A 26817-nucleotide genomic window follows, 5' to 3' on the forward strand; every position below is an offset into this window, starting at 1 on the left:
ATTTTATCCTCCCACAGCAAAGATGATGGATTCAAGGAAAAGGACAGGCTGGGGCCTCAAAATTGCACATAATGTAAATATCAGCATTCTGTAGCACAAAGATACAGAACAGTGGTAAGAAACACAGATGCAATTACTGGAGACTTCATCAGTTCTGCTACTAATGCTATTCAAACAGTGAATCTTTAACATTAGTTAGCTGGAGTGAAGCTGTTTAACCTTTTTGCAAGGAGAGAGTCTTTTTCCCAGTTTCCTTGTGATGTGCTCTAGAAAACCTAACCTTGAAAGCAGCATCTGATTTACACTAGGAATAACAATGGAAGAAAGTAACTGTATAAGATCTTTTCAGGTCATCCTGCTCCCCATGTCCTTACAAAAATGAAGTTACTTTATGATTGTCCTCTAAACATCTCATTCAGTGGTAGGACTGGCTGCTTACTGGATTTGCAGCTGTTTAGGCTCACTCATCTTTGAAGTCCAAAGAAAAGGAAACCTTTTTTTTTAAGTCAGGAATACAACCATACCTCAACAAAGTAAATCACATCAGCAGAAGCTGATAACAATACTGAGAGCCATAGATGATAATTATCAAAAGTCTTACTGCACTGCTGGAGGACTCTCGAGCAGTCCTCTTAATTGTTTCTCAATTCTGCAGCTGCTGAGCATGAACCCTGCCCCTTACTGTCAGGGAAAGCACCCTTAGCTTTGGCTTTTGAAGTGTTGTACTGGTTTAGAGGAAACCAAGTATTTCCTTCATTTCTAAAAACTGATGTAAGAAGGAAAAAACAGTTTCATGTATTAATGATTGTAACTTTGTTGTTGCTTTGGGCAAGGATCAGGATTAAGGAAATAGAAAATACTGTGCTTGTTCTTTCAGTGTAGCACGTTTGGCTTTTAATGCCTCTCTTTTCAGTGACTGACTTGAGATTCATTTTAGTTCATTTTCATCCAGAACTTCTGGGCAACTGCAGCTTCCATAGCTTGCCTGACAGCAATAGATAATGTCTTTCTCTACAAAGCACTTTCAATTCTTGAAGGCTTGTTAACCAGATGGCTCCCTAGATATTCTGGCTTCTTCTCTTCTGGCAATTGCCATGGTATTGGAATACAGCAATATTACTAACTTCCATTAGTAAAGTGGAAAAGGCATTGGATCTTAGAGTACATCTACTTGGTGTAAAAAAGTGCTTTGTAGAGATAAGCAGTGTGGTGGACTGAGAGTCTTTGTGGCAGAGTGCGTCAGTGTTAGCCCAGGTGCAGGAGAGTGTGGCAGTGCTGGTGTAGTACCACAGGCAGATGTAGGAGCTTAGCTGCCAAGCAAGATCCTGCTGACCTAGCTGGACCAAGGCTGGTTCAGGAATTGATTCTTCTGGAGGAAGCTCAGGTGTTTTTTCCTGGCACTTGATTTTGAGTCTGGTGATCAGATAGTACCATAATAGTTGTCAGGGCCACTCCCTCAGTGGCCTGGTCTCATTATCCTTTGAAACTGAAATCTACCAGTCAGGATAAGGGCTACACTGAAAATCAGTGTAAGACATCAGTCCCTTCAATCCCTTCACTCAGAGCAGACAGTGACTTAGGAGGCAGTTCTAGGGCATGTAGTTGTTTCAGTATTGCTTAAAAACAAACAAACAAACAAACAAAAAAAACTTCTCTGCAGAGATCAGAACCAAGTTTTAGTTTCTGAATTCAGTGAATGTTGCTGAGGACCAGCCATGTTTCCCTTTACGGCACACTTAACTGTTCAGCCCATAAATAATTGCCCCGTTCTAGCTGTATCTGCCGTGACGCATTCACTTGCAGTGAGGTTCTGAAGTCTCTCTCACTCACTCTCTTTCATGTTGTAGAGGCAAGGGTAGCTGATTTCCCAGCATATATGTAAGAGCTCCCATTAACCCATCTAGCTGCTATATGGGATATAGCCACCTCTGTATGGCGATTGTACCAATTGCTCCAGGGCTGTTTGCTCCCACTTTTCTGTTGCGGTTGACGACACATGACAAACCTAATCGCACAAAACCAAACCCAGATTTTCTCAAGGGAAGTTCTGGTTGAAAACAGATGCTTTATGGCTATGCTGTTCCTGATTGGTATACCCCTAACTTGTTATGACTCTTTATTTATAGATACTCTTTCTCATCTTCTGAGATTGCATGAAGCTGAAATAAGCTTGCATAAGCTGCTGAAATAATTTTCCTATTCTTATAATAATTGTCTGAGTAAACACAGAATTGGCCCAGTTAAGCAGCAAACTGCTTTGTATTTCTCTGCCACTCTGTATAATCACTCTGGGCCATATCTCTGTAATACATACAACCATCTTTGCTGGTAAAACCTCAGTAACCTGGGTTTCTAGTAGCATGGTGCTGTTATTTCTGGCCTGATTTCCCAAGAGAAGGTCAGCATCACTCAAAATATGCAATAGCACTGATACAATAGCTTTCAACCACATTGGACACCACAGTAGAAGTTGTTCACAAGGCTGTAAGTAGGCATTCATAAATGTAGGATATTATGGGTCATATCCTGAGATATGCTGAGCATTAATGTGTAAAATTAAAGAAGCGATGCTCAGAAACCCTCTAGCTCAGGTTCCCCCACCTCCAGTCATTTTTCTTGTGCAGTTTTTCAGTTACTATTTATTAGGCTCTACAACCATAACTCTATTTTAATTTCCATACACCCCTTCTTCCTCCCTTGTCCATAATCTCTGAATGAAACAGGGCGAGCAAAGATTCACAGATCTGCCACTCCACTGCCCATTTCATCTTCTCCCTGAACGTTATGAACATTCCTTTCAACCTTAGCATTCAGGCAGCAAGGTGAGGTTGGGCTTTGAGGAACTGGCAGGGCTGGGAACCTTTGAAAGAATTCCTCACGTCCCCCACCAAGTAGGAAAAAAATAAAAATAAAAGTAAAAATAAAAAAAATAGTATTCCCAATCTCCAGAACTAGCTGAAATCTGGGCTGGGCGTTCGTGCGGTTAGCTGTTTGCAAGTGGCCATTTTATGACAGGACACAACTGGGCAGTATATGAACCCTTTCCTCACCTGAATGGACAGTGTTAAATGTGCCTGTGCACATACGAAAAAGTGTTCTGGGCTGGCACGAGGGGACATGAGTAGAGGGTCTGTCTTTGGGAGAGCTGGAAAGGGTTAAATATTGCACCAACAAATCTCATAGACTGATTCTACAGGTATTCTGTGTTGGACAGATGGTGTATTTATGCAATAACAATACAAACTAATTCAAAAGAATCCAAGTGTAAAGGTTGATTTTAAACTTCAAGCTTCTTAGAGAAATTGCTAAAGGTTTTTAAAAAGAGAAATTACACTGGAGTATGATTTGCATTTTAAGAGAGATTTTTTTGTGCTTAATTGTCAATTTTTTTTCTTGTAATTCACATCAGTTTTCATGGTCTGGAGTAGAAGATACTCTTAGATGCATAGTCTTCTATAAAAATAAAATGTTAAGTGTGGATATATATGTATATTGGTATATCTCTTTATACATATGTGTGTATATATATGTTTACGTATATATATATATTTATGTAACAAATATTTATGTAGAATATACTGTACATATACATCCACTTCTGAACTTGTACAGACCGTATATAAATATAAAATGGCCACATCTCTTTGCGTGTGTCTGTCCCCGGAAGGGTGGACTTGATTGTTTTTGGATGTCTGCAGCTGTTACCTTGAAGGATGCAATTTCATCTTTCATTTATTTTTCCCCATCTAGACTGTATCAGGATAAACTGTAACGCCAGTAAGTTTTCCCTCAAGTTTCATTTTGTTCTCTTTATATATATATTAAAATAACTTTATTTTCTTTGTGGTTTTATAAGCTGTTTTTCTTTTCTTTTCTTTTTCTTGCTTCTTTTTTAAAAAATTTCTTCTGAAATTGAGGGGTTGGGTAGAATATGAAGCTGTGGGGAGGAGGGAAGACTTTACGGTGATTATACATGAAAATTTTGTGTTAGGTCTCTCCAAGGAGGAGGTGAACTGTTATTTATTTCATAGCTTTGCAGAAGAACACCTGAAGAACCTGATGAGCTGATGTTATTTTTCACTGGTAACCTGTTGTCTTTATGAAAACTTTTTAAAGAGTCACATAAGCGTAACAACAGGTACTGTATGCACTTCTCCACTACAAAATGTCATGCATATTTAAAAACAAACATAAAAACATAATATTAAAAGACCATATCCAGTTTTATACTGTGATTGTACGAACAGTGTTTGCTTCAAATAATTGTTTGGTGTTGTTGTAGGCCTTGAACTAGCGTGTTTTTCTCACAGAATAGAGCTTGCAGAGAAGTGCAAAGAGCACTGGTGAAGAGCCTAGAAAACTAGATTTATGAAAAGTATCTGAGGGAATAGGAGTTGTTTATTTTGGAGAGCAAGAAGCTGAGGGGAGCCCTCATCTACAACTACCTGAAAGCAGCTGAAGTAAGATGGGTCTCTTCTCTCAGGTGATAAGTGGTAGAACAAAAGGAAATGGGTGTCATACCAAGCAAAGTTTAGATTTGACATTAGGAAGAATTTCTTCATGGAGAGGGTGGTCAAGCATTGGAATGGGCTGCCCAGAAGAGTGTGTGGAGTCCCGTCCCTCGAGGTTGTTAAGAGACATGTGGACATGGCACTAAGGGACACGTGTGTTGGGATGCAACAGGTCAGATTGATTGTTGTTCTTGAAAGTCTCTTCCAGCCTAGGTGATCTGATGAGTTGATGTGGGGTTTTTTTCAGAGACTGTGGTCTTTTTGTTTACCTGTCCAAGCTACTAGAAAAATGGAAAGAAGTGTGTTGCAGCTCTAAAGGCAGAGCTTTCAAGTAGAAGTGGAGTACTACACTACAAGGACAGTTGTAGCAGCACTGAGAGAACAGTGCTTTTGCAGTTTCTTAACATATATTGTAACATTGTGTATTGTTAACAGGCAGCAATTTTTTTTTTTTTAATTATTTTTTTTCCCCCCTATTCCATTTTGCTTTCCAAACCTGAAACATTATAGTTGTGGATTAGAGATCAGTTTTCCCTCCTGGCCACTTCCAGCTGATTCAGATCCTACTTTTCAGGAAAGTGGAAGCTATTAGTTTCTTGGTCTTGGGAAGTGGAGCCTGAAGTCAGAGACTGCTGATAAAGCGTTGACTGATTTGTGATTATTTTGGTTGTAAGCCCTGATGTGCTACAAGAACACGAGCATGTGTTCACGGCTTTGAAAACTGCATCCTTTTGTCCTATTGCAGTAGGAATAGTCCAGTATGACTCAAAGCTTGTCTGCTCTTGTTGATTTCCTTTTGCACTTCTAAATTCAAACAGTGTTTCAAGATGGAGTTGTCAATAGGAGAAAGCATATTAAATCTCTACTGAGATTGTCAGATTTCACCCAGCAATGACAGAGGGTATTTGCATAAAAAATACAATATTTTTTATGTGGTCTTGATGCTTAGCTTCCCATACATCTATTGAGAAACTTTTGCCATACTTCTTGTTTCTCTGTGTCATTTGAGCATCCATATCAGTTGCTCTGGTATAATCTGATGCTTTTGCCATCATCTTCTACTTTTAATGATAGTTTGCTATTAAAGTTTCGTCTATAGAAGACTGTTTTCAGGCAGGAAAATAGCTTTAGTAACAAGGGGCAAAGGTATGGTTTTCATGCAAAGCAAAACATAGCAGTAATTGGAATGAAAATATATATTAAAAAAAGAAGAGAGAGAATCCTATTATCAGATCAGTGGGAAAACAGTCTGAATCCAATATTTTTGTTAGTTTCCCTATAAGCATCAAAGCACTTGAATCATTTTGCTTCCTTGCATTTTTAATACTTGAGGCTGCTGCATTTCAGTCTTCCTCTGAAGGTTGATGATTATTTATTTATTTAAAAACACTTTGGATTTTCCTAATTTATTTTTTATGACGCCTCACTTAAAATGAACAGCCCCTCTCCTATTCCCTCCAACACCTTGTTTCCTTGCTGTGTGTTGTGGTGACTCAGGTCATCTGCTCTGCTTTCTGGAAGGAAACCTTCTGGGACTTGATTGATGGAAAATAGTAAATCCATGAATAAAATATGGTTAGGCAAGAATATAACACTGTAGCCATCCTTGTAGGGACACTGACTTGTGTGTGGCACATTTACTTGTGCAGAGGGAATTATCATCATGCAGATAGGTTTGCCCAGGTCTGTTGAAATAGGTAGAAGTGTTTTAAATTGACTTGATGAATAGGATTACCAATTAGTTGAAGAAGTTCAGGCCAAGCAGTCACCATTGCTAACTGAATGTAAGGATCTGATTCCTGGTTTTAAAACAAAGCTGCACTTTCGGGATCTCACAGCATTTGCTAGCTTACTAGCAGGAACACAGCAGACACTGAAGCTCATGCTATTTGGGAAGAATCCAATATATTCTGTCAGGTAAGCATTTAGTTTTCAGTATATATTTGTTCTTAATTTTCATTGGAAAGAGTAAGAGATTTTTGTTTGCATATCTTGGCATATCATATATTTGATGTCAGATACTGTTTTTTATAATTTAATTTCTTCTTATCCTGGCTTTGTTTTTCATCACTGTCATATCTCACAGTTCTGTAATGGGAGACTGACACTGTGTCCAAAAAAAAGGAACAGTTTTTACTTTATCTGAATTTATTTTAGTGCTCATTTCATTCCCTCCCTTCACTCATGTAGTTTCCTATGCTGATCTTGTCTGTTTCTGCATGCTGACAGAGTTTGACTTTAGAGGGACACAACAGTGCATTTGCTTACACAGATGTAACTGGACAGTAACTTTCTTTTCCTCTTAGTGTAAAATCAGCATAACCAAATATAGGATCAGTGTCCCAGAATAGGCTGTGAAGATGCACTGAATGGCTCTTCAGTGTAGTGCAGACATAATGGAATGTAACATTTTGTTTGCTGAATTTATGGGAAAAATAAGCATAGATTAAATACCCCGTACTTTTGCATACATATACTTTTTTTTTTAAATAGGACTTGCCAAAGAATAGTTACTTTTTAATCCACCTCCTGTAAGCTAGTTCTTGAAATATGAGGGTTGCTCTGAAAGAAATGTATTCTGATTTATTATTTTATTATGTTGGCCCATGACATCAGAAGCAGTTGCTGGCTTTCTGGTGGTAGAAGTTGAACCTTCTCCCCAGTGTCCCATTACATGTTGTTGTATGACAAATGGCAGCAGAGGGGCAGCCTGACAAAATAGTGTCTAACATGGAAACAGGTATGAAACAGATGTCTGTCATGGAATTTCCCCACCCGAAAAAAAATGACACTCATTGACATTCATCAATTCTTGCTGAATATTTATGGAGACTAAGCAGTGGATGTGAGCACAGTGAGGTGATTGGTGGTGCATTTCAGCAGTGGTGACGGGGATAAGAAAGACAAGCCGTGTTCTAGACCGCGATTCAGATTTTTATGAGCGTGGAATGCGGTCTCTTGTTCGTCACTGGCAAGAATGCACAGCTAATGGTGGTGACTCTGTTGAGGAGTTGTGTTTTGTAGCTGAGCATTTGCTCTATCAAACAGATCTGTGCTATTTGTATCTGTTGTGTTTTCCATGAAAAGAAATAGGAGACATTACTTTAGGAGCAACCTATGCATATAACTCAAAGAAAGTTAAAGTGGTTGTGGTGGTTTTATACTTTGTGCCATGCTATCTGGTAGTCTCACTTTTCATCAGATTTTTGATGATACTAATTTACTTTATTCTCTTTCTCAGTGACAAACTCTTGCTTCATGTCAGTCCAGAAGGGATAGTTTTCAGAATTTTTCTAAAAATTAAGTATAGAGGTCAGGGCTGTGTATGCTACAAATTCACTAGCTCTGGGAGATGTCTTTAGTTCACATTGTTTCTAGTATAACCTTTGTATCCTTTCTCTTGATTCAGCTCTCTCTACTTCTTCCAAAACTTTTATGTGGCATGATATTAGTCATAGTCACATAGTTCAACACTGCCTTTATGGGAGATTTGCTCTTCCAAAAGCAGCAGCTTTCAAGACAGTTTGTCTGTCTTCTTGCTTGTTATTTCATAATGAGGCCTTTTCTTCTCAGTAAGGAAGCCCGCCATACAAGCCATTACCTATTTTCATGTGCCTCATGAAACCTCAGAAAATCCTGGTTCTCTTTTCTTAGCTATTGCTAAAAGCAAAAATGGAAGAGGGTGAAAAATCATAGTCCCATCACTGCTAGCTGATTCTGTGTCTGTATGAGGTCCCTAAGCACACTGTTTCAGATCCAATCAATTTTGGAATGGTCTTTAACAATAGAAGACAGCTTGTTCTTCCTTTTTAGTTGCTGTGCTTACTGTATTTAGATCCTTAATGCAATGTTAATGTTTCATTTAAATAAGTGCTACTGTAATAGCATAAAATATGAACCTAAAGTGAGGAACTTTCTGGGAGAGGTTTAAAGGTTTTTTCTTTTTATTTTTTTTCCATCATCACAAGTAAATAAGAAGCCATACTAACTCTAATCTAATCAAAATGTTATAAAAACAAGTGCATTTATCTGATTCATAGGGATGTTGCTGTCATTTTAATAAAAGCTTAATAGTGCTCTAACATGAAAACATTATTTGGAAAGTGAAGAGGTGTGATTAAGCGTACACGTCAGATTTGTGACTCTAGTATCTACTAATGCCATTTAAATGTTATCAGGAAGAAATAAGTCAGCCTGAAAAGTGACAAGCCATTAGTATGTCATACTGTAGTAGTGAAAGCAAATGTGGTGTCTGTCGCACCTGTTACAGCTTAGCTGGAAACATTCTCACCTTATAGAAGTCTCAGAGTCAAGGCGCTGCTCTGGCCTTGTGTTGCTACTGCACTGTTAGCTAGGAAGGGAGCAAGCCTGTCTTCAGAAGTGTTTTCCTTCAGACAGGTGATCAAACAGCAGCCCTCTCAGATATTTTGGCAGATAGTTAACAGTGAATTCTGTTAAGAATGTAAACCATGCTGGATCCAACAGCCTGAGGAAGGTAGAGTTGCTATTGCTTCAAGCTCCTAGGTTCAGCTAGTAGCAAGGCTGAAGATGCATTTCCAGCAGGCACATGCATACAAAGCATGCATATTCATTATATATATATAGTTATGTGTGCACATGTACATGACCAGCCACACAGGTCACAGAGGCACTCTGAGCACCCACATGAACATAGGCAGCAACAACAGCCTCAGCCTGCTCCCATCTCTTTTTAAACAGGATGGGATTTAAGTAGTGAGATATGGACATATATACGATGTGGTTGCAGGCAGCAAATGAACTGAGATGCTTAGTCTGCCTGGTAGCTGGCCCCTGGATCTCAGTATCTGCAGCCTTTGGCATCTTGCCATATGAAGCACCAAAGCCAGAGCTCTGTTCCAGTTCCTGTTACAGATGCAGCTAGTCAGGTCTTTGATGTCCCAGTAGCTGACCTCCCTGTGCTCTTTTCCCTAGATATAGGAGGTGTTCTTATACCTAGAAGTGAGCTGATAACAACTCACTCAGTTGTTCCCAGGCCCTTCCTTCTATTCCTTGGCTAGTCTGGCTTGATTTCTGCTAGTGATCATACCTTGCAGTATGGATGTATGTATAATCTGACATGTAGTCTGACTTTATTTGCTGCACTCAGGTCCCCATTCACCCTCATACACAAAGAATAGAGAGCTTTTACCAGGAAGGAGTTGGAAAATAGTATAATGGTAAGAGAGGATGGACTGCTGCTCAGCACTGAGCGCAGTTAGACAAGCATAATATTCAGCCAGTTGACTGTCCTTTTATAACATTATCCCTCTATTTTCCCCCTCTTGTTCATCCTCAAATCATTTGAACTCCTCCTTTGTCCTGTTCTTGATACCTCACTGTTATGTTGTAATAAGTCCTGTATGACTTCAAACAGCTTTTGCCTGCATACCATATGACCCACCCATAAGTAGCAGCCCCCTTAATCTGAACAGGTGTCCGTAGAGCTGCTCCAAATGACATATGGTGAGTGGTGGACACTAGGACTGGTGGCTCTGGGACAGCCCTCAGAAAGGTTGGAACAAGGTACTCCATTCTGAGAGTCCTTGGTTTGGGTTCCTGTCTGCCATTGTGCCATGGGGTTCCTCTGTCCTTGTGCAGCTGGGACTCTGATGGGTGATGCCCCCACGGTGGAACTGGATATAGCCCAGAAAGATGTTGTCTGGACTCCTGCTTCTGATGTGGGTGTCTCTCTTCATTGGTATGTAGATGATAATTGTCGTATCACTTAGTAAATCTTTCTTCCTCATTGTAGCTAATAGAAAGTGAAGTATATATTCTCAAACTTGCTTGATTCAAGTCTACTCCAAGTCACTGGAGGGAAAAAAACCTTTTGACTTTAACTGCCAGCTCAAGGGTTGCTTGGTACACAGTGAAGCAGTGCTCCTGAGTTTTTTTTAAACAATGTCAGCAAAATCCCTGCAGTTACCAATTGCAGTGGAAAGGATGAGTCCTTTTGGAGCTTTGTTGCATGTGGGAATCTTTTATCTAGGTGAGAGCCAAAAGATGGAGAGCATATAAGAAGCTGCTGTGGCTGCCTAGATAACATGTCTTCTGTAGATTAGATTGTGTATTTAATTGCTAGAAAATCCACTTTGTTCCTTCTTTCAAAGAAAATTGACACAAAACTGAAGACTCATGCTTTGTACTGTTTTGTATGTGAGTAATTTTGTCTGAGAATAACAGAGAGCATCTCAAATGAGACTGAATAGTCAAAAGAAAAGCAGACACTAATCAGCACAGGCACTGCTTGATATGTTCGATGCTACCTTATCAGTAAATTTTAAGCCACATCAGTGAGTCTTAATGTTCAGTACATGCTGGATAAGGAGTGACTGGTAAAGAGACTCCAGTAATTTATATTATTGGGTGCAGAAGACTGTATGTAATGAATGAAAGGTTTTCACTGTGTCTTTAATCCTCTTCATCCAGGGCTACAAAGATCAAGGTTTTGCTATGGCATAATTCATTTTTGTAGTCGTAAAATGCATTGATTATATCACAAGGTGCCTGCATCCCAGAATATTTTACATCCGGGCTGTGAATGTAAGGCAGTCCATGTTTGTCAGACTTCAGTGAGTCCCAGCTCTTAGTTCACAGCAGTTAGCCTTCATCGTCAAGCTAATATTGTCATGTCCTCAGAAGGGCTCTAGTCTAATGCTTCCCTTCTGGTGCACAGGGAGAGATCTTCAGCAGATCTTCAAAGGTCATCAGTTTGGAGAGACAGCACTGTTTAGAGCAGAGCTGGGTGGAATGCTTTCTGTGTTATTTTTTAACTAAATCGGCAGGGTAGGACCTGATGAGAAAGAAAAATTAACCTTGGAAACTCAGCAATCATCTGTCAGGAATTAATGACCTGATTTTGGAAAACAGCTATACCAGTTTACTGATTATTTTTCCCACCACAGGAGCTTTTCTTGGCTCTTCCCCACTTCATGACAGATTGCTGTTATGCTGTACATTTTTGTATGCACAGTTTTCAATTCCTGTAGCCTCTGACCCCTTTCATGGGATTACAGCTAAAATGAAAGCCGTTGTATAGGGGGAAGAGTGAAAACATCTGTACAGAACCATTCTGTCGGTTACTAAGCTAGCTACTGATTACTTAATATTAAACATTTCAGTTAAATATTGGAATTCTGAGTTTTATAACAGAGAGATCACGAAATAGGCAACAGTTGGGCAGATATTTTTATTTTTGTATTTTTTTCCAAAACAGAAAGAAGCCCTGAATGAATCTTAGGGTAACTTGGTAAAAAGTTCTTGGGTAGGAAAATGTTTGCAGTCATGCGAGGCTGCTTTTTATTTTAATGCTTCATTAGTTGCTTGTCAGCATTGTTTACTCTTACCTTTATTATTATTCTTACGATACGAATTTCCTTTGTCATGTCTGTTTAGGGAAAGCAGGAAGGCTTGCTTCTTTCCTGTTGCCATGTTTGCAGAATCTCAACCAGGGCGTTTGGGGAAAAAAGCTTTAATAGAAAACCTGTATGTCTCTGTTGTTTTTCCACTTTATATGTATAAATTTATTTGTGTTGCTTTCAGATCAGCTGTCATCACCTGAACTTGTTCCAGTGTTGTGGGTTAAACCTGGTAGGCAGCTAAGCAGTGCACATCTGCTTGTTCAGTCTTCCCTCTCAGGATGGTGGAGAGAACTTGAAGAACAAAAGTGAGAAAACTCATGGACTGAGATAAAGAAAATTTAATAAGTTAAAAAAAAAAAAAAAAAAAAAAAAGAAAAGGAGGGAGGAAAAGAACCACTGTAAAATAAAGGAAAACAAAAGAAATTTCTCACTACCAGCAAGCCAATACCCTGAGCCAGTTCCTGAGCTCCATCAGTTTTATTGCTGAGCACAATGGCATACTGTATGGTACAGAATACCACTCTGGTCAGTTTGAGTCAGCTGTCCCAGCCGTGTTCACTCCCAGCTTTTTTGACATGCCAGCTTACTTGCTGGGGTGAAGAGTGAGAAAATGAGGACCTTGACACTGTGTAAACACTGTTCACCAACCGCAAAAACATTGGTGTGTTATCAGCACGGTTTTGGCCACAAATACAAAGCTCAGTACTGTAAGTCCTACTATGAAAAAAGCTAACTCTCCCAGTCAGAGCCAGTGCACACAGTGCAGCTGTAGCCCTCCAGGTTTGTGGATATCATGCTATTTGGCCAAAAAAGTCATTGCTTTTGCTGCCTTAAATTGAAAGAAAAGACCAAAAGTGTCATCCATGCTGTCTAGATGTCAAATGTTTGTTTCTTCTCTCTTTTCCCTTTCCCTTTCCCTTTCCCTTTCCCTTTCCCTTTCCCTTTCCCTTTCCCTTTCCCTTTCCCTTTCCCTTTCCCTTTCCCTTTCCCTTTCCCTTTCCCTTTCCCTTTCTTTTCTGATTTTTCTTTTCTGATTTTTCTTTTCTTTTCTGATTTTTCTTTTCCTGCACAAGATACTGAATATGAGGAAACTTGCTGTGTGTCAGGATCGGGTAGTACTTTGTAGGCAGTATTAAATGTATTGCTTTCAGGATTAAGATGTGCCAAGCTGTTGACTATCTTAAAAGCAAACAATGACTGTATTAGAACAGAAATATGAATGAATAGTGAGAGGTCTGATAATGACACAAGTTATCTCTCCATAACGAGGAGATTTGGCATGCATGACAGCTCTTGTGCCATGCATCTCTTGAAGCAGTGACTGCAGTTGTCCTGGGCTGTGACCTGTCTTATTGCTGTGTTTTGCATTGCACAGCTCGCTGGCTAAAGACACTGCTGATAGAAAATTTCTGTCAGGGAGCACAGAACTGCAATTCCACGCAGGTGCTGAAGAAGTAAGGGATAAGTTCACTTTAGAAATATCCTTCAATGCATTGTTTGACCTCTATTTACCTGTAAAGAGCTGGTCAAAGGTGAGCTGTGGATTTCAGTTTCTCTGGGAAAGAAACACTTTAGAAATATTCACTGTGCATGCAGAGACTGAATGAATGACAGAGAACAAGAACCCTTTTCCTCCCAGAAGGAGTCTTACTTGGTTGAGGTAGTGCACCCTGATGTGTAATGCATAGAAAGATTGCGATTGTGTTGCTCTCAATTCTCAGAAAATATGCCATGAGCAAATATTTTGGAAGCTCTGTCTTTATTCCTGTTTGCATATCTTCTAGTCCTCTTGTGAAAAGCTGACTCTTGAGATTTGAGGACCAAGGAAGAAGCTGTGGACTTTTTGCTTCTCCCATGCAAAGAGAATACAATATGTGACTTTTGATACCTCAAGGAGCCTGGTAAAGATGCCACAGATGTGTTTGATCAGCAGTGAAGAATTTTTATATCACCATAAACCATTTTCTAGCTAGTGAATAATGCAGTATGCTGAACATTTTCATTCCAAATGTGGAAAGTTAGGAAGCCTGAGAGAGATTCTCAAATCATTTTCACAGTTAAATTTCTTTTGACTTATATCACTTCAGTGGCTGCTGTATTAAACAGTCATGCGTGCACACTTCATTATGGCAAAATAGATTTTCCTCCTGGTGGATTTCACAGTATCCAGGCCTGATCAGGAATGGGAGGCCAAATCACTGAGTAGAGTTCTAATCATCCAAGGGTATCTTGCTATTTTGGTTTGCTTGTGAATGTGAAGTAGAGAATGACTGGCAACCTTCAAGAGAAAAAAAAAGAAAAAGAAAAAGGATGCTAATTGACTGTTAACACAAGAAAAGGTTCAGATAACAGTTTCATTGTATATTAAGGAACTATTAGCATGCCGACATCATTTGGTCTATTGTTTTCTGTTTCCCCCTTTCTTTTTGTAGGTAAAACTCACTTGAAATGGTTATATATGCTATTTTAAACTGATAGGGGAAGAAGAAATGTAGCCAGTATTGCTTTTGAGTGTATCAGCATTTTTCAGATTGAGGGCTGTTGCCATCTTTGCCAAGCTATTACCATTTTTGGGATTCCTAATGAAAAATACTCCTGTGGTGCTCAAATATTTGAACAAAGTTGCTGTCCAGTGTGGAGCTTGTTCTTCATAAATTTTGGGAGTTTAACTGTAGCTTCAAGAGGAGGGGCAGTGGCAGTTTCTGTAGTGTTCTGCACACAAAACCATGAAGATTGCTAAGCTGAGTTTGGGAATTATCTTGTTTGATATTTCAACTTCGTTACAAAAAATGGAGGGGAAAAATCTGAGATTTTTGGAAGTCAGTATGCAGTTGACCAAACCGTCTAGTGGTAGTTACCATTGCAGTGTAAAAGTAGTTGCATACAACACAATTATATTGCTACTATATTGTGTTCAGTCAGTTCTGTGCTTTGTTATGGGAATAGAAATTTCTGATTTACTACAATTTAGATGAATGGGAATACATACAAGTAAATTGCTTCCTAAGACAACGTTGTTGAAAGCGATGCCAATGAAATTGACTGGTTTTCACTGCAGTCAAAACTTACAATAGTTTTTTTTTTCTCACTGGTCACACTTTGTGTTATTTTAAATGTGTTAAAATGCATCAGAGCAGATATAACAGCATGAAAACTATGTGAAAACACAGATCTTTTTTTTTTTTCATTTTGTATAGGTATCATGCAGCTTGCTTTCCTGAAAGAGCAGAAGTTTATCAAGTCCTTGAGGCTTTCCCTGCAGGTGCAGTAGGATCTCAAGCTTCCAGCTTGGCACACCTGCTCAGTTGGTACTTAATGCAGTTATTCTCATGTAGGGTGACCCCTCCAGCCGCGCAGTGGCACTTTGCTGAGTATTCTGTGTCCAGCAGGGCTGTGTTGAGAGTAGTCCAGCTATGAATGCCCGCGTTAGTTCCCAGTTAAGCAGTTTTCTCTCTCGTTGTTTGTCGCTGCTGCAGAGGGGACTGAGCACCACCTGGTGGTGCGGCTGGAGATGTGTAGTCTGTTCTCAGTTCATGTGCTGAGCAGTTTAAATATGTCTACAGAGCAGCGTTGCGTTGTGTTTGTTTCATGGGTTTTATGTTGTTTTGTCACACAAATACTTTTCACATCCCTTCTGAAAGTTTTGGAGATATGTTCAGAGTGCTGTGCGGAAGGTAACTTAGAGGAAGACTGCTCATTGGCAGAGCTGTGTAAAAAGATGTTGAATGCAAATAGGTTCTTGACATTAGCACAGGGTTACTATATCAGGTATGCACTGTAGGCAATTTGAGAAACTGTTGCAGAGTGTGGACAGTATCACAGGACAGTGCTAATCAGTGCAGAAAACAGCTTCATGCTGTGCTTCTGTGCATGTGGAAAAGAGGGAGGTGATCTGGGATAACCAGCATAGCTTCACTAAGGAATAGTGTACCCTCAGCAAGTTTGCAGATGACACCAAGCTCTGTTGTGCAGCTGACTTACTTGAGGGATGATATGCTGTTCAAAGATACCTAAAAAGGCTCAAGCAGTGAGCCCATGTCAGTTTTATGAGGTTCAACAAATGCAAGACCTTGCATCTGGTTTATGGCAACCACTGCTATCAGTAGAAGCTGGGAAATGAAAGAATTGAGTACTGACCTGCCAAAAAGGAGTTGGCAGTACTGGTGAATAGAAAGCTGGATGTGAGCCAGCAGTGTGCCCTCACAGCCCAGAAAGCCAATTGTATCCTGAGCTGCATCAAAAGAAGTATGGCCAGAAGGTCAAGGGAGGTGATCTTGCCCTTCTACTGTACCTCACCTGGAGTACTGTGTCCAGATGTGGAGTCCTCAGTACAGGAGAGACATGGACCTGTAGGAGCATGTCCAAAGGAGGGCCACAGAAGTGATTCAAGGGATGAGACATCTTCCTTGGGAGGACAGGCTGAATGAGCTGGGACTGTTTAGCATGGGGAAGAGAAGGCTCCAGGAGACCTGAGAGCAGCCTTTCAGTATTTACACGGGGGCTATAGGAAAGAAAGGGACAGACTCTTCAGCAGAGTCTGTTGTGATAGGACAAGGGAAATTGTTTGAAAGTAAAAGACGGGAGATTTAGGTTGTATATGAGGAAGAATTTTTTTACAGTAAGAGGCACTGGAATGTGTTGCCCAGAGGTATGATGGATGTCCTGACCCTGGAGATATTCAAGGTCAGGTTGGATGTGGCTCTGAGCAACTTGGTGTGTCTGTGCATGCCCCTGTTCATTGCAGGAAATTGGACTAGATAGCCTTTAATGGTCCCTTCCAACTCAAAGGATGCTATGATTCTGTGAACTTCAGTATTACATTACCAGTGATAAAGCTAAGGTCGGTTTTGAGGTAATAAGAAAATTGTGCTTGTATAAATGTGCCCAAAGTGTCCTTACTAAAATATATTATGTGGAATAGCTCTAGAAAAGTTTAATACCTTCTGATATTGGAAGCTTCACAGAATAAGGAACTGCTGTCTTCTCCAAAAATTCATATAAATACATGGATAATCTCTTGAAATACGAACAGCCTAGAGTGGATTTGGGGTAGCCAACAGGTAGGTAGGATAGGAAAAGAGGGCAAAAGCTTAATAAACCCATCTATAGGAAAAAACAAGAGTTATATTTGCGTAGACAGTAGTTAAGCACTCATAACTGTTTGGGTGACAGTTCAGAAAAGGGGTTTACAGAGGTTAAGCACTGAAATGCCTTGGTTTAAGGTAAAAACTTTAAAAGCACATTAACCCAGACTTGACCGTAATAGACTGTTGCAGCCAGATGCATGTACAGAGACTGTTAAAAACTGAGGGAATGGTTGGAAAGCATAATGTTACATTAAACCCAAACCCTCAAGTGAAGGCACTGAAACCTGAGAAATAATGAATAGGAGTAATTAAGCAAATAGGCTAATATTATAATTACATCTACCATTCATTTTATAACCAAAACAATGTCTTGAAACCTCTAAAAGATCTTGTGCTTTGCTTTAGCATTAATCCTGTTTGACATTGTCTGAGTTGGGTCAAGGTAAATGCAAGAAATCTGTTTTCCCACCATACAAATAGTGACTCTGAAGTGGGTCTTTTGCTTTCATGATTGCTGAAACCACATTTCTAAATAGTCAACTCCATTTGTCAGTTAAGACATCTTTTTCTACTTAAGATGTAATGTGCAGAGGTAGGAGAGCACAGTCAACTCAAGGTTTTAAACAAGGTTTTAGAAGCTCAGCATTTGTGAAGAATCAAATTGTAAGGCTCTTAGGTAGTCCTTAAGAGGTCTGCTAGCCAGTACTAGGGGGAAGTTTTCATAAATGTAAATATGACAAATGGTAGATATTGTATTGCTTTTTCCTGTTATGAAGTAAATGAGGAAATTGCAAGTCTCCCAAGGCAGATCATGTCTCCATGTGGACGAACACCTAGCAGTTTTTATCTAAGTAGAATGCAGTGTACATAATGGATTGTCTTTTCCCATGGAATTTAATTGCCATGACCTGAAAAATTAATTAGTCTGAGAAGATTGAGTCTCTCAGTTACATTGCTTTAAATCCAAAAAACTGTATTTTAACATGTTATGGATTTGTCTCTGGAGATCAACATAACGTTTGTATTTAACAACTAAATATAAATGTGTTTTCTTGTGATACTTCTACTTTCACTTTTTCTGATTGGGCCAGAAATGCAACAAAAACATCCTTTGCCTTCTGGGACTGCAAGAGAAGGGCATGCAGAACTGCAATTACAATAAATTAAAGAAGGGATGTAGAGTAAAATAATTATCATTTTCTGTGGCAAGAGGACTCCGAGCTCCCGAACGAAGGACGTTTATTGTAGGTGCTTACAACCTTTTATACCCACGCAACAACTGCTTAAGTGTAGGAGCCAGGCGCCTTGTGTTTGTTTATGTCTGGCTCAAGTTACTGCTAAGCTTTTTTACTCATTAGCAAGATAATGACTTTCTTTTTCCCACAATTTTCCTTTTCTGGGTGGAAATGGTAGCTTTATCTGCAACCAGGCAAGGTAATACATTATTTCATTTTGGCATCTTTTGTCACAGCAAAAAATAAATAAATAAATGAAAAGGATATTTGGTTCTATTTTACAGTAAGATGAAATTAAAAATCCTTTCTTAGGAATTCTTAGGTGTATTTTCATCTTTGGAGTATTATTTTGTGCTAATGATTTAGTCCTTTGAGACTGCAGTAGTTGTGGCATTGCTATCTCCATAGAATTGCTGAAGGACAGAGCATGAAGTCATTTTATGCAGAAGCTGTAGCAGTGACATTATGGGCTTTTGGCCCTGCACCATTATCTGAGCACTTTTGACACTGAGGGGAAGCTTTGTTGTGGCTATTCAGCTCTGCTGCTGCTTGAAACAATTTTTAGTAGAGGTGGAAGTGCAGCGAAAGTTTATACATTCTTACTTACTGTGCTACCTTATTGCACAGGTATTAAAGGGGTCAAATTTGTACTTGTGTAAAATGTACTTGTGAATTTATTTCCGTAGTTCCAGGGCTTTTTTGTCCAGAAAAGCCCTGAAACTTCAATAGATCCAGCGTAAAACATGCATTTTTGTGAGGAAATAGGAAAAGAGAATCTAAGAAGAGATTTCCTGAGGGCATTGAAACCAAATCTCGAGATGCTCTTTTTCTAAAGAAAAATGATCTGAAGCACTAACAAACTTGTTAGCATTTGGTTTCCACAGCTACAAATATAGAATTGAACCAAACCAGCCTTGTTCCCTAGGCTTCAAAGAGTGTGGGAAAGTTTGAGTCTGCTTTAACTGTCTCAAAGTGAAGAAAATCTCAAAAAGGATCATTAAATGTTACTGAGGGTCTTGCAAGCCCTGAGAATTCTCTCTATAGCTTTTAAGATCTCCACAATGCGTAGTGACTGCCTCTATTGTCCCAGATATCACTATCCCATCCTACCTGGCTTCCACTGTGTTGTGCAATGATCAGCTTTTACATCTTCATAGACAGAGAAGACTGTAATATTTGTATTCAGAAAGGATAAACATGCTTAGAAAATCAGTTTAAATAGGTGAACCAATTCACATCAAGAAACCTGATATCTGTTCTAAAGTCATAGAAGTACCAGTGTGTTGACATAATATGTATGTAGTCCAGCCTGGCTACGATAAAAACATCTTGATGGTCTCAGAGCAAAGGATATTACCTTGTCTATTTTCATGTTATGCACCTCTGTTCTGGACACAGAAAATCCTGGTTTCAGTTCTCGCTGATGAGAATGCTATCCATGTGTAAGCAGAAATGTCTTTTTACAGGACAACTAAGAGACAGAATCTGCACTAAAGATTTCATTTTCCAAAAGGGTACAAGAATAAAAGACGCGGGGAGTGTTTGTGGGCCTTTACATTTAGTCTAGTTATTAAATGTGGTCATAATTTTAGTCTGTTGAGACTCAATCTCTCTGCAGTCAGTGGAGAGGACTAAGCTTTTCTAGACTATAGTTTGGAGCTGCGAGCTAAGTCCCCTCCACTGGGCAGTTCAGAAACACCTGCAACTTCTGGCTTATCATCACAAGAATTGCCATGACATTTCTCATTGAGAAATGGATAGACTTCTCACATGGCCATCAAACAAGATCCTCCAGATGATAATAGTGATTGTCTGCAATATTCTGCAGTAACAACACTTTGGGCAAGTAATTTATTTACCTGTAGTTCAACTTCCCAGTAATGTGTAGCTGATGGTAGTCACCTGCATGCCAGAAGGCTTCAGGATCTGAATTCACAAATGTCTGTAATGGATTTGATATCATCACTTCAAAGATATTGTGCTAACAAATTCAGTGTTTATGAAAGAATAATGAATTCCTACTTATTACCCACAATGTTACAGTAATAAACTTCTGTGAAGTGCAGCCTTTTCTGAATCTTAAAGGCCAGGTTGTCTTGTTGGTGCAATTCAGTGGAATGAAGGCAAGCAATATTTTCCCTTTTATCTGTGGCAATTAGTTTCTTGAAAGAAATCAAAACACATGAGATAAGTGTGATTTTTTTATGAGGTTATGTAAATACAGTAACATTAATTTGATATAAAATAGCATGCTTATAAACTGTAAAAGAAGACGTAGTCTAAACTGAAGTGAAGAAAATGACCTTAAATGAGCAGAAAGAAATGGATGTATTTACAAGAATGAAATGTATTCAGTGTTCTATCCAAAAATGATCAAATTTCACAATGATATGTGAGGACAGCATTAGCAGTTTTCTCTTTTCCTCTCCTCCAAATTGCCAGCATTTCTAGATAGTTTCCATAACAGCATATTAAAAAAGATAACTGTGTTTCTTACACCTCTGCCTATGTCTTCAGAAACAATGAGAAATGATAGGCATGCTCCTTAAATATAAATGAAACGAATGCTCAGCCTTTTATATCAACCATAACTGGACTGTTCTAAGCATGGTTAGGATGTACGGTTTTATAGGCTTGGGATTTATGCACTATACTTCCACCTTGGTCATAATTTCCATAAAAATGACAGAATAATTAGGGCAGAATAGCGTGGTTATCATTAATAAATTTTATTGCTGTTGCACGTGATTATATGTCTCACTATTCTGGATGGCCGAAAAATCTGCGGACTGTGTAACAGGTTACTTGCTTTGTTGTATTGCCCCTGTGTGTTTTGCTTCTTTCGTTGTTACACATTGGAATGATACAGTTACCTTACGTTCATTGCATACTCTGATTTTGCTTTGAACATTTTAATGCTTCTTTCCAGCACTGAGTTTCAAAATTTAGCGCTTTGCTCTTGCTGAATTAGTATTTAATTTAAATTGTTAGAGTCTGCAAAAGCTGAAGTTTGCTTACTTTGGTTTCTTAATATTACTTAAAGCATATTCTGTTGGTGATCATGCTTATTTTACTGTGCTGCCTGTATATAGTTCTCTTCTTATTTTTGCTATAGTAGGCAACATGTGATAAGCAAAATCAGTTTAAATAGATGTGAGGGTTTTCTTGTGTTTGTTATTGTTCTGAGCCAGGTTTTGAGTATTACTTGAGAACAGCAGAAAGGAAATTGAGTTATACTTGTAAGCATTTTGGCAGAATTAGTTGCTATAAGAAGAAATACTTAGCAATACACTGTGACGAGATAAAATTTACTTGTATCCAAACGTCAAAAAAATTAACCTATACATAAAATCCAAGTCAAGTTGCTCATTGTGCTATAACAGTAGTGAAATCTACATTTTGATCTGTTTAACCTGTGAAAGAGTCCTCTGAGTTTTACATCAGTGTAGTTTTCCATTGGCTTACATAGTGGGTAATGTTATTTTAACTGTGACTGAGTGCCATTTCAGGTGTCTTTCTTCTTCACACTGAGGGAAACATCCAGAATTGCATCTTTTCCTTTCCCTGACAACCAGCATGAGGTCAACGAAACACTGCTATTGAACCTCACAGTTCTGTTGGGTTCCCATCTTGGAATGTTAGATGACAATGAAGTGTATTTTTCCTATCATTTCTTTTTGAAATAATAATTATGGTGTGTTTATACATGAATGAGCGAGTATACATGAACCAAATTATTGATTTGTACATACACTCAAGATGTTACTGGTTTTAACTCTATCGTGACTGGCATTTGATTACACACATACACACACATTCACATATGCTGTGTGTACAATCACATACATATGTATATATACATTTATATATATGTACATATACAGGGCTTAATGCCATCCATGTAATGGGAATCTGATCATTCTTCTTCCTGGGACAAAAAGACAATATTCCTTATTAAGTTGTATGAAGACCACAGTAATCATTATGTGCTTCCTTTATGACAGAATGAAATGTGTTAGTGGATGAGGTTTGAAAAGATATGGCATCTTAGCTAGGTAAAAGAGACAGGGAGGCAGTGCAGAGGAAAAAGGTCATGTATCAGAAGAGACTAAATTATATGTGACAAGATGAAAGGGGATTGAAAAGAAGCCAGTTAAAAAATGAGAAATTAAGGTGGAAGGTCTAAAAATAAGAATGAAACCATATTTTTGTGGAGGTCAGTTTCAAATATCTAAAAGTAGAGAGTAATCAGTTTTTCACCAGATCTTAAAAAGAGTAGGGGAATATCAGAGGTATATGAGATTGGAGGGTGATCTGGTCATGACAATAAACACTCTTGTTTTGGTCTTTTGTTTTGTTGTTTTTTTTTAAGTAAAGAAGTCTTGTCAAGACAGAAAAGAAAGAGAAGTAGGACTTGCACTCCTGATCTGTGTGTATAATGTGTAACACATGGCAAATTGGCTTTCAAATACTCTCAGATTGGTCTCAACCTGTTTTGGAGCCCCCCATGTATCTTGAGAATAATTGTTCTCAGCCCTTCTGTAAACAACCCCAAACAATAGTCAAACTCTGGCAGCTGCCGCTTTCATCTGAACATACAAAGCTGTAAGGCAGCAGCTTTGGAATATAAAAGAGGGAATCATACTCAAAAACACAGCATGTGTGCGCGCATGTAATTTTTTGTATAGATTGGAGTGATTTTTCTTTACCTCCTGACTCCTGGGAGAAATTTAGTCTTTAGAATTTTTCTACTGCAATTGCTGAACACTCTTTTGTGCAGCGTGTGCATGTACAGTGGGTGCAACTATCAATTGGCATATTGACCTTAATGGATCTGCATGTTTTTGTGTCTTTTCAAAATCTATGTGTCTTTTGAGGCAGTTGTTCATTTGGTCTTTCAGTCTGTCTAATACTTCTATGATTTTATTGATTTGTTCCTGCCAAAGATAGAGAAAAAAAAGTGCCATAAGTAGCCAGAACAAGAAGACTGAGTTCACGTATCCTGTCTTTTCAAAGCAGGATTAAGAAGGTAGTATCTCTACTCTCACTGAAACCATTTCCAAGAAAACTGAACTTTTTTTTGTAGCTTTGGGGTGGTGTTCTTTTATTTTTATTTTTATTTTTTGTTTTTAAATTATCATGGGGCGTTGTGTATCTCACGAACACCCTATCTCAGAAAGGGTGTTAGTGTTGATGAATGAGAGCATTTTTCCATGAAATGAGCCTCCTGAGATTTACTATATCACCGGGAACTGTTTCATTAATTATTTGGAGCAAGAGGCTGTGCTTACAGTGGCTGACCCAGGCTTGTTTTGTTTTAGTCTCTTGCATGCTAAGGTTGACTTCGTTTTTCGTTGCTTACTCACCTGACTCAGTGCCGCAAAATTTTTCACAGGGATGCAGGAGTGCTAAAAGTGCAAGAGTACATCTTGAATTACAGTGTTATTTTTGAAACATTTTGTTTCAAAGACACTGCTTTAAATGCTGTAAGTTGGGTTATTGGTTTTCTTGGAAAAGGCTGTGGGAGGGAAGTGCAAGCTAGGAGATTGATTCTTCAGAAATAATGCAGCAATAATCAGTAGATATTTTCATTGGGAGCAAGTATTTATTAGCCTTGATCAAAATAAGCACCAGGTTTTATCATCTATGACTAGCACTGCTCATTGAAGAAGCGTTTGGCTTCTTCCTTATCTTCAGCAGCTCTTATCTTAAGCAGAGGTGCAAATTAGACTGAAATTGTCAGTAAAGCTCAAGCTCTATCTCTGTTGGGGAAATTAAGATGAAAATTGAGCTGCTGATGCAAAGAACTAAGTGCTGGCATTGCATGTGTGTAAAGTCACATGAAAAGACAGGTGTTGTGGAGTCACAATGAACACAAGGACAGGTAGGATTCCACTGGCTAAACTATCCAGTATTATTATTGTCCTGCAAACCCCCTCAGATGCAGCAAGATCTGATACATGATTGACAGTGCAATGACTTTGTACCCAGCGCCCTTTCCCCAAATCATTGCTTTCAGTCATTCAAAGGAGACTACCCTCTCTAGTACTGACGTGCAAGAATTTTGCTTTCTTCTTCATAGAAAGGACAAAATAGTCTGATACCTACTCTCTGAACCATCATTTATTTTTTTTATTCTTGCTAATGTTGTTCCTTCACTACTAGGCCTACAGCTGGTATGCAGTTGTGAGTGTCCTGTGCTCAGCCATGAGTTCAGCCCACAGTTGAATCCTGGACATTAAGGGTTTCCATGCTTCACACACAGTTCCACATTTAAAGCGGTTGTTCTATGGACTAGTAGCTGGATGAAGACCATGTCTGCTGGCTTGTGGGTCTAGCCAGTATTTTATCACAGAAATGCTCCTGAGAATTTTTAATAGTGGGCAGGTTTCATGAACTAAATTGTCTGCTCAGTCCATATGCTCTTCTAATGCAGGGGGACATCAAATCAAATCTGAAGTGTGAGGGAGCAGAATAAGTGTTTTTCAGACAGGCTTAGATGTTCAAAACTGGTGTTTAGGTGTTTAGCTTTTGACAATATGTATATGGCTGTAGAAGTATCGAACATGGCAGATGTCTCGTCAAAGATGGGAGCTGCATATGCTAGAAAACCAAATCCACAGTTCTGAAAATGTTTGTTCTTTGTCAGATCCCCTGTCAAGGCAGAATATTGTGGCATTTTATTTTTAATTTATTCAATGTTCTCTAGATGCTTGTAAATGAAAGATTAGAAGATTGTAATTTAAATATTCAGTGTCAGTATGTAACAAAGAGCCAGATTCCTGCTGAGAATAAATATTTTCTAGCAGCAGTAGTTCAGCCTGTGTATTATTTTTTTAGTATTCACGGAGAGGGAAGATGCTGACAGACATCACAGTTTGGTGTTTAGCAAGCAACAGAGTGCAGGAATTGTCACTAAGTGAACTATTACAATAGGTAATGAAGAAAATAGTGTTAGATCTGTTGAGTGGGAAGGAGATGCTTGTGGTCTTCTGAACTGCAGCAGGTGGCCAATTGGTCCCCTTTAGTGCTATGTGCCCTGACACTTTCTGTTCATATAACGCTTGAGAATTCTTGGCTTGAGAGAAACATCAAAACAGAAACAATTAGTGAATGGCAAAATTGTATTTTCCCAACTGGATCTCTCCTTTTGGTGCAAAATGAATCTAATTCTTTGCATTAATCTCTGGAGACTCAAAAAATATGAGGTTGTATGGGAACTGTTGAGTCACGGCCTGAACCTCTGATTGATCACCTGAGGCGAGCAATGAGTCAGCCAGAGGAGCACAGGTGAAGGCAATTCTCCTAGACCTATTTAAGAGCTGGCTACCAGGGGGGAAGGATCTCTTCTGGAGATTGCCTCTGCTGGTGTTTTGTGAGTGAGCCCAGGATAGGGGTAAGCCTTCTATTTATTCTCTTTTGTTATCATAGTCTGCTTTGCCTAGCTCTTGTTTATTTTGTGATTGTAACATCCTAATATTCTTTGTTTATATAGAGGTTGACAGTAAGATCCAAGTATTTTGAAGAAAATAATTCTCACCTTTCTCTGTGGAGAAGTTGGAGCAAGGTGAATACCTTTTAGTGAGAGATACTCCTGCGTTCTTCTATCTTGGCTTCTTTATCCAGTACCAAAGCTGCAAGGCCTCCTTCTAACAACGCTATTCATAGAATGTTACTAGAGAGCGATGATTCATATGCTGTCTAATGCTGAATTCTTACATGTTGTCATGGTGGGACAGTGTGACTAATAACATGACTTCAACTCAGATGTTATGCTCTGGAGCTGGTTTTAAATGGTTAGGTTTTTTTTTTTGTTTTGCTTTGTTTTAAACAACACTTAAAAATCATGGTAGTAGTGGAGCAAGTGCAGTGCACTGGGAGGGCTGGGGCAGTAGCACATAAATGATACAATTCATTTAAACATCAGACATCTCACAAACAACATAAGCTTTCCTCAGAGACATCTATCTTGAACAAAACACTTAGATATTGCATTGTCTGTTTTCCTATATATTATGTTCAGTACCTCTTTGGGCATTATTATCATCTGCTTTGTATCATACATTCTGAGGCCAGAAGACGTGATTATGATACATTCTGACCTTCCATCTGACGTGAGATTTAGTAATTTCTGCTTGTAACTGCCCTTTGAGCTATGAAATATGTGTTTAGGAGCACATCATATCTGAATGCATCACTGACTTCAGCACATTTGTCTTAAAATACGTGTCTAAGTTAAGCATTTGTAAGTCTGTTAAGATCATAAGGGATATTTACCAGCTACAAATTAAATCCAGGTTTTCAAGTCCACTTTTTTTTTTTTTTTCTCCTCAGAAACTCTAACTGCCAAATCCCTTTCCCAGTGATGAAAATAAGGATTATCTCCTTCCCAGTATGGATGACATTGTTGGGTCTTCTGGTAGTGTTACTGAAATAGCGTGAAGGGGAGGCAAAGCAGGGTGAACACAATTTGGCACTATGTGTATGGACAGTCCAACCACAGAGGTGGTCTGCTTGATTCTGATAGGTTATTGGAGCTTTCCACTTGTAACACTACCACTAGTTGCTACCCATGCAGCTGGAAAAGTAGATCGTATTTCTA

At 38.9% G+C, this 26817-nt stretch overlaps 1 protein-coding gene across 15 annotated transcripts in view; it reads left to right on the top strand.

Moving 5' to 3' along the window:
* The window catches only part of NRXN3 (neurexin 3), a 945174-nt gene that overhangs the window by 328818 nt on the left and 589539 nt on the right, over window positions 1-26817 (top strand). For 11 of the 15 annotated variants that reach the window (XR_007377978.1, XR_007377979.1, XM_048950079.1 and 8 more), the window contains exon 10: window positions 3751-3777. The exons of the other annotated variants lie outside the window; for them this stretch is intronic. Coding sequence is in view for 9 of the 11 variants with exons in the window: in XM_048950079.1 (XP_048806036.1) it covers window positions 3751-3777 (27 nt within the window). In the remaining 2 variants the exon portion in view is untranslated. The remainder of the gene's footprint in view (window positions 1-3750; window positions 3778-26817) is intronic. 15 annotated transcript variants of the gene reach the window in all.

The sequence above is a fragment of the Lagopus muta genome, chromosome 6 (genome assembly GCF_023343835.1).
Source record: "Lagopus muta isolate bLagMut1 chromosome 6, bLagMut1 primary, whole genome shotgun sequence".
In the NCBI taxonomy this organism is placed as follows: domain Eukaryota; kingdom Metazoa; phylum Chordata; class Aves; order Galliformes; family Phasianidae; genus Lagopus; species Lagopus muta.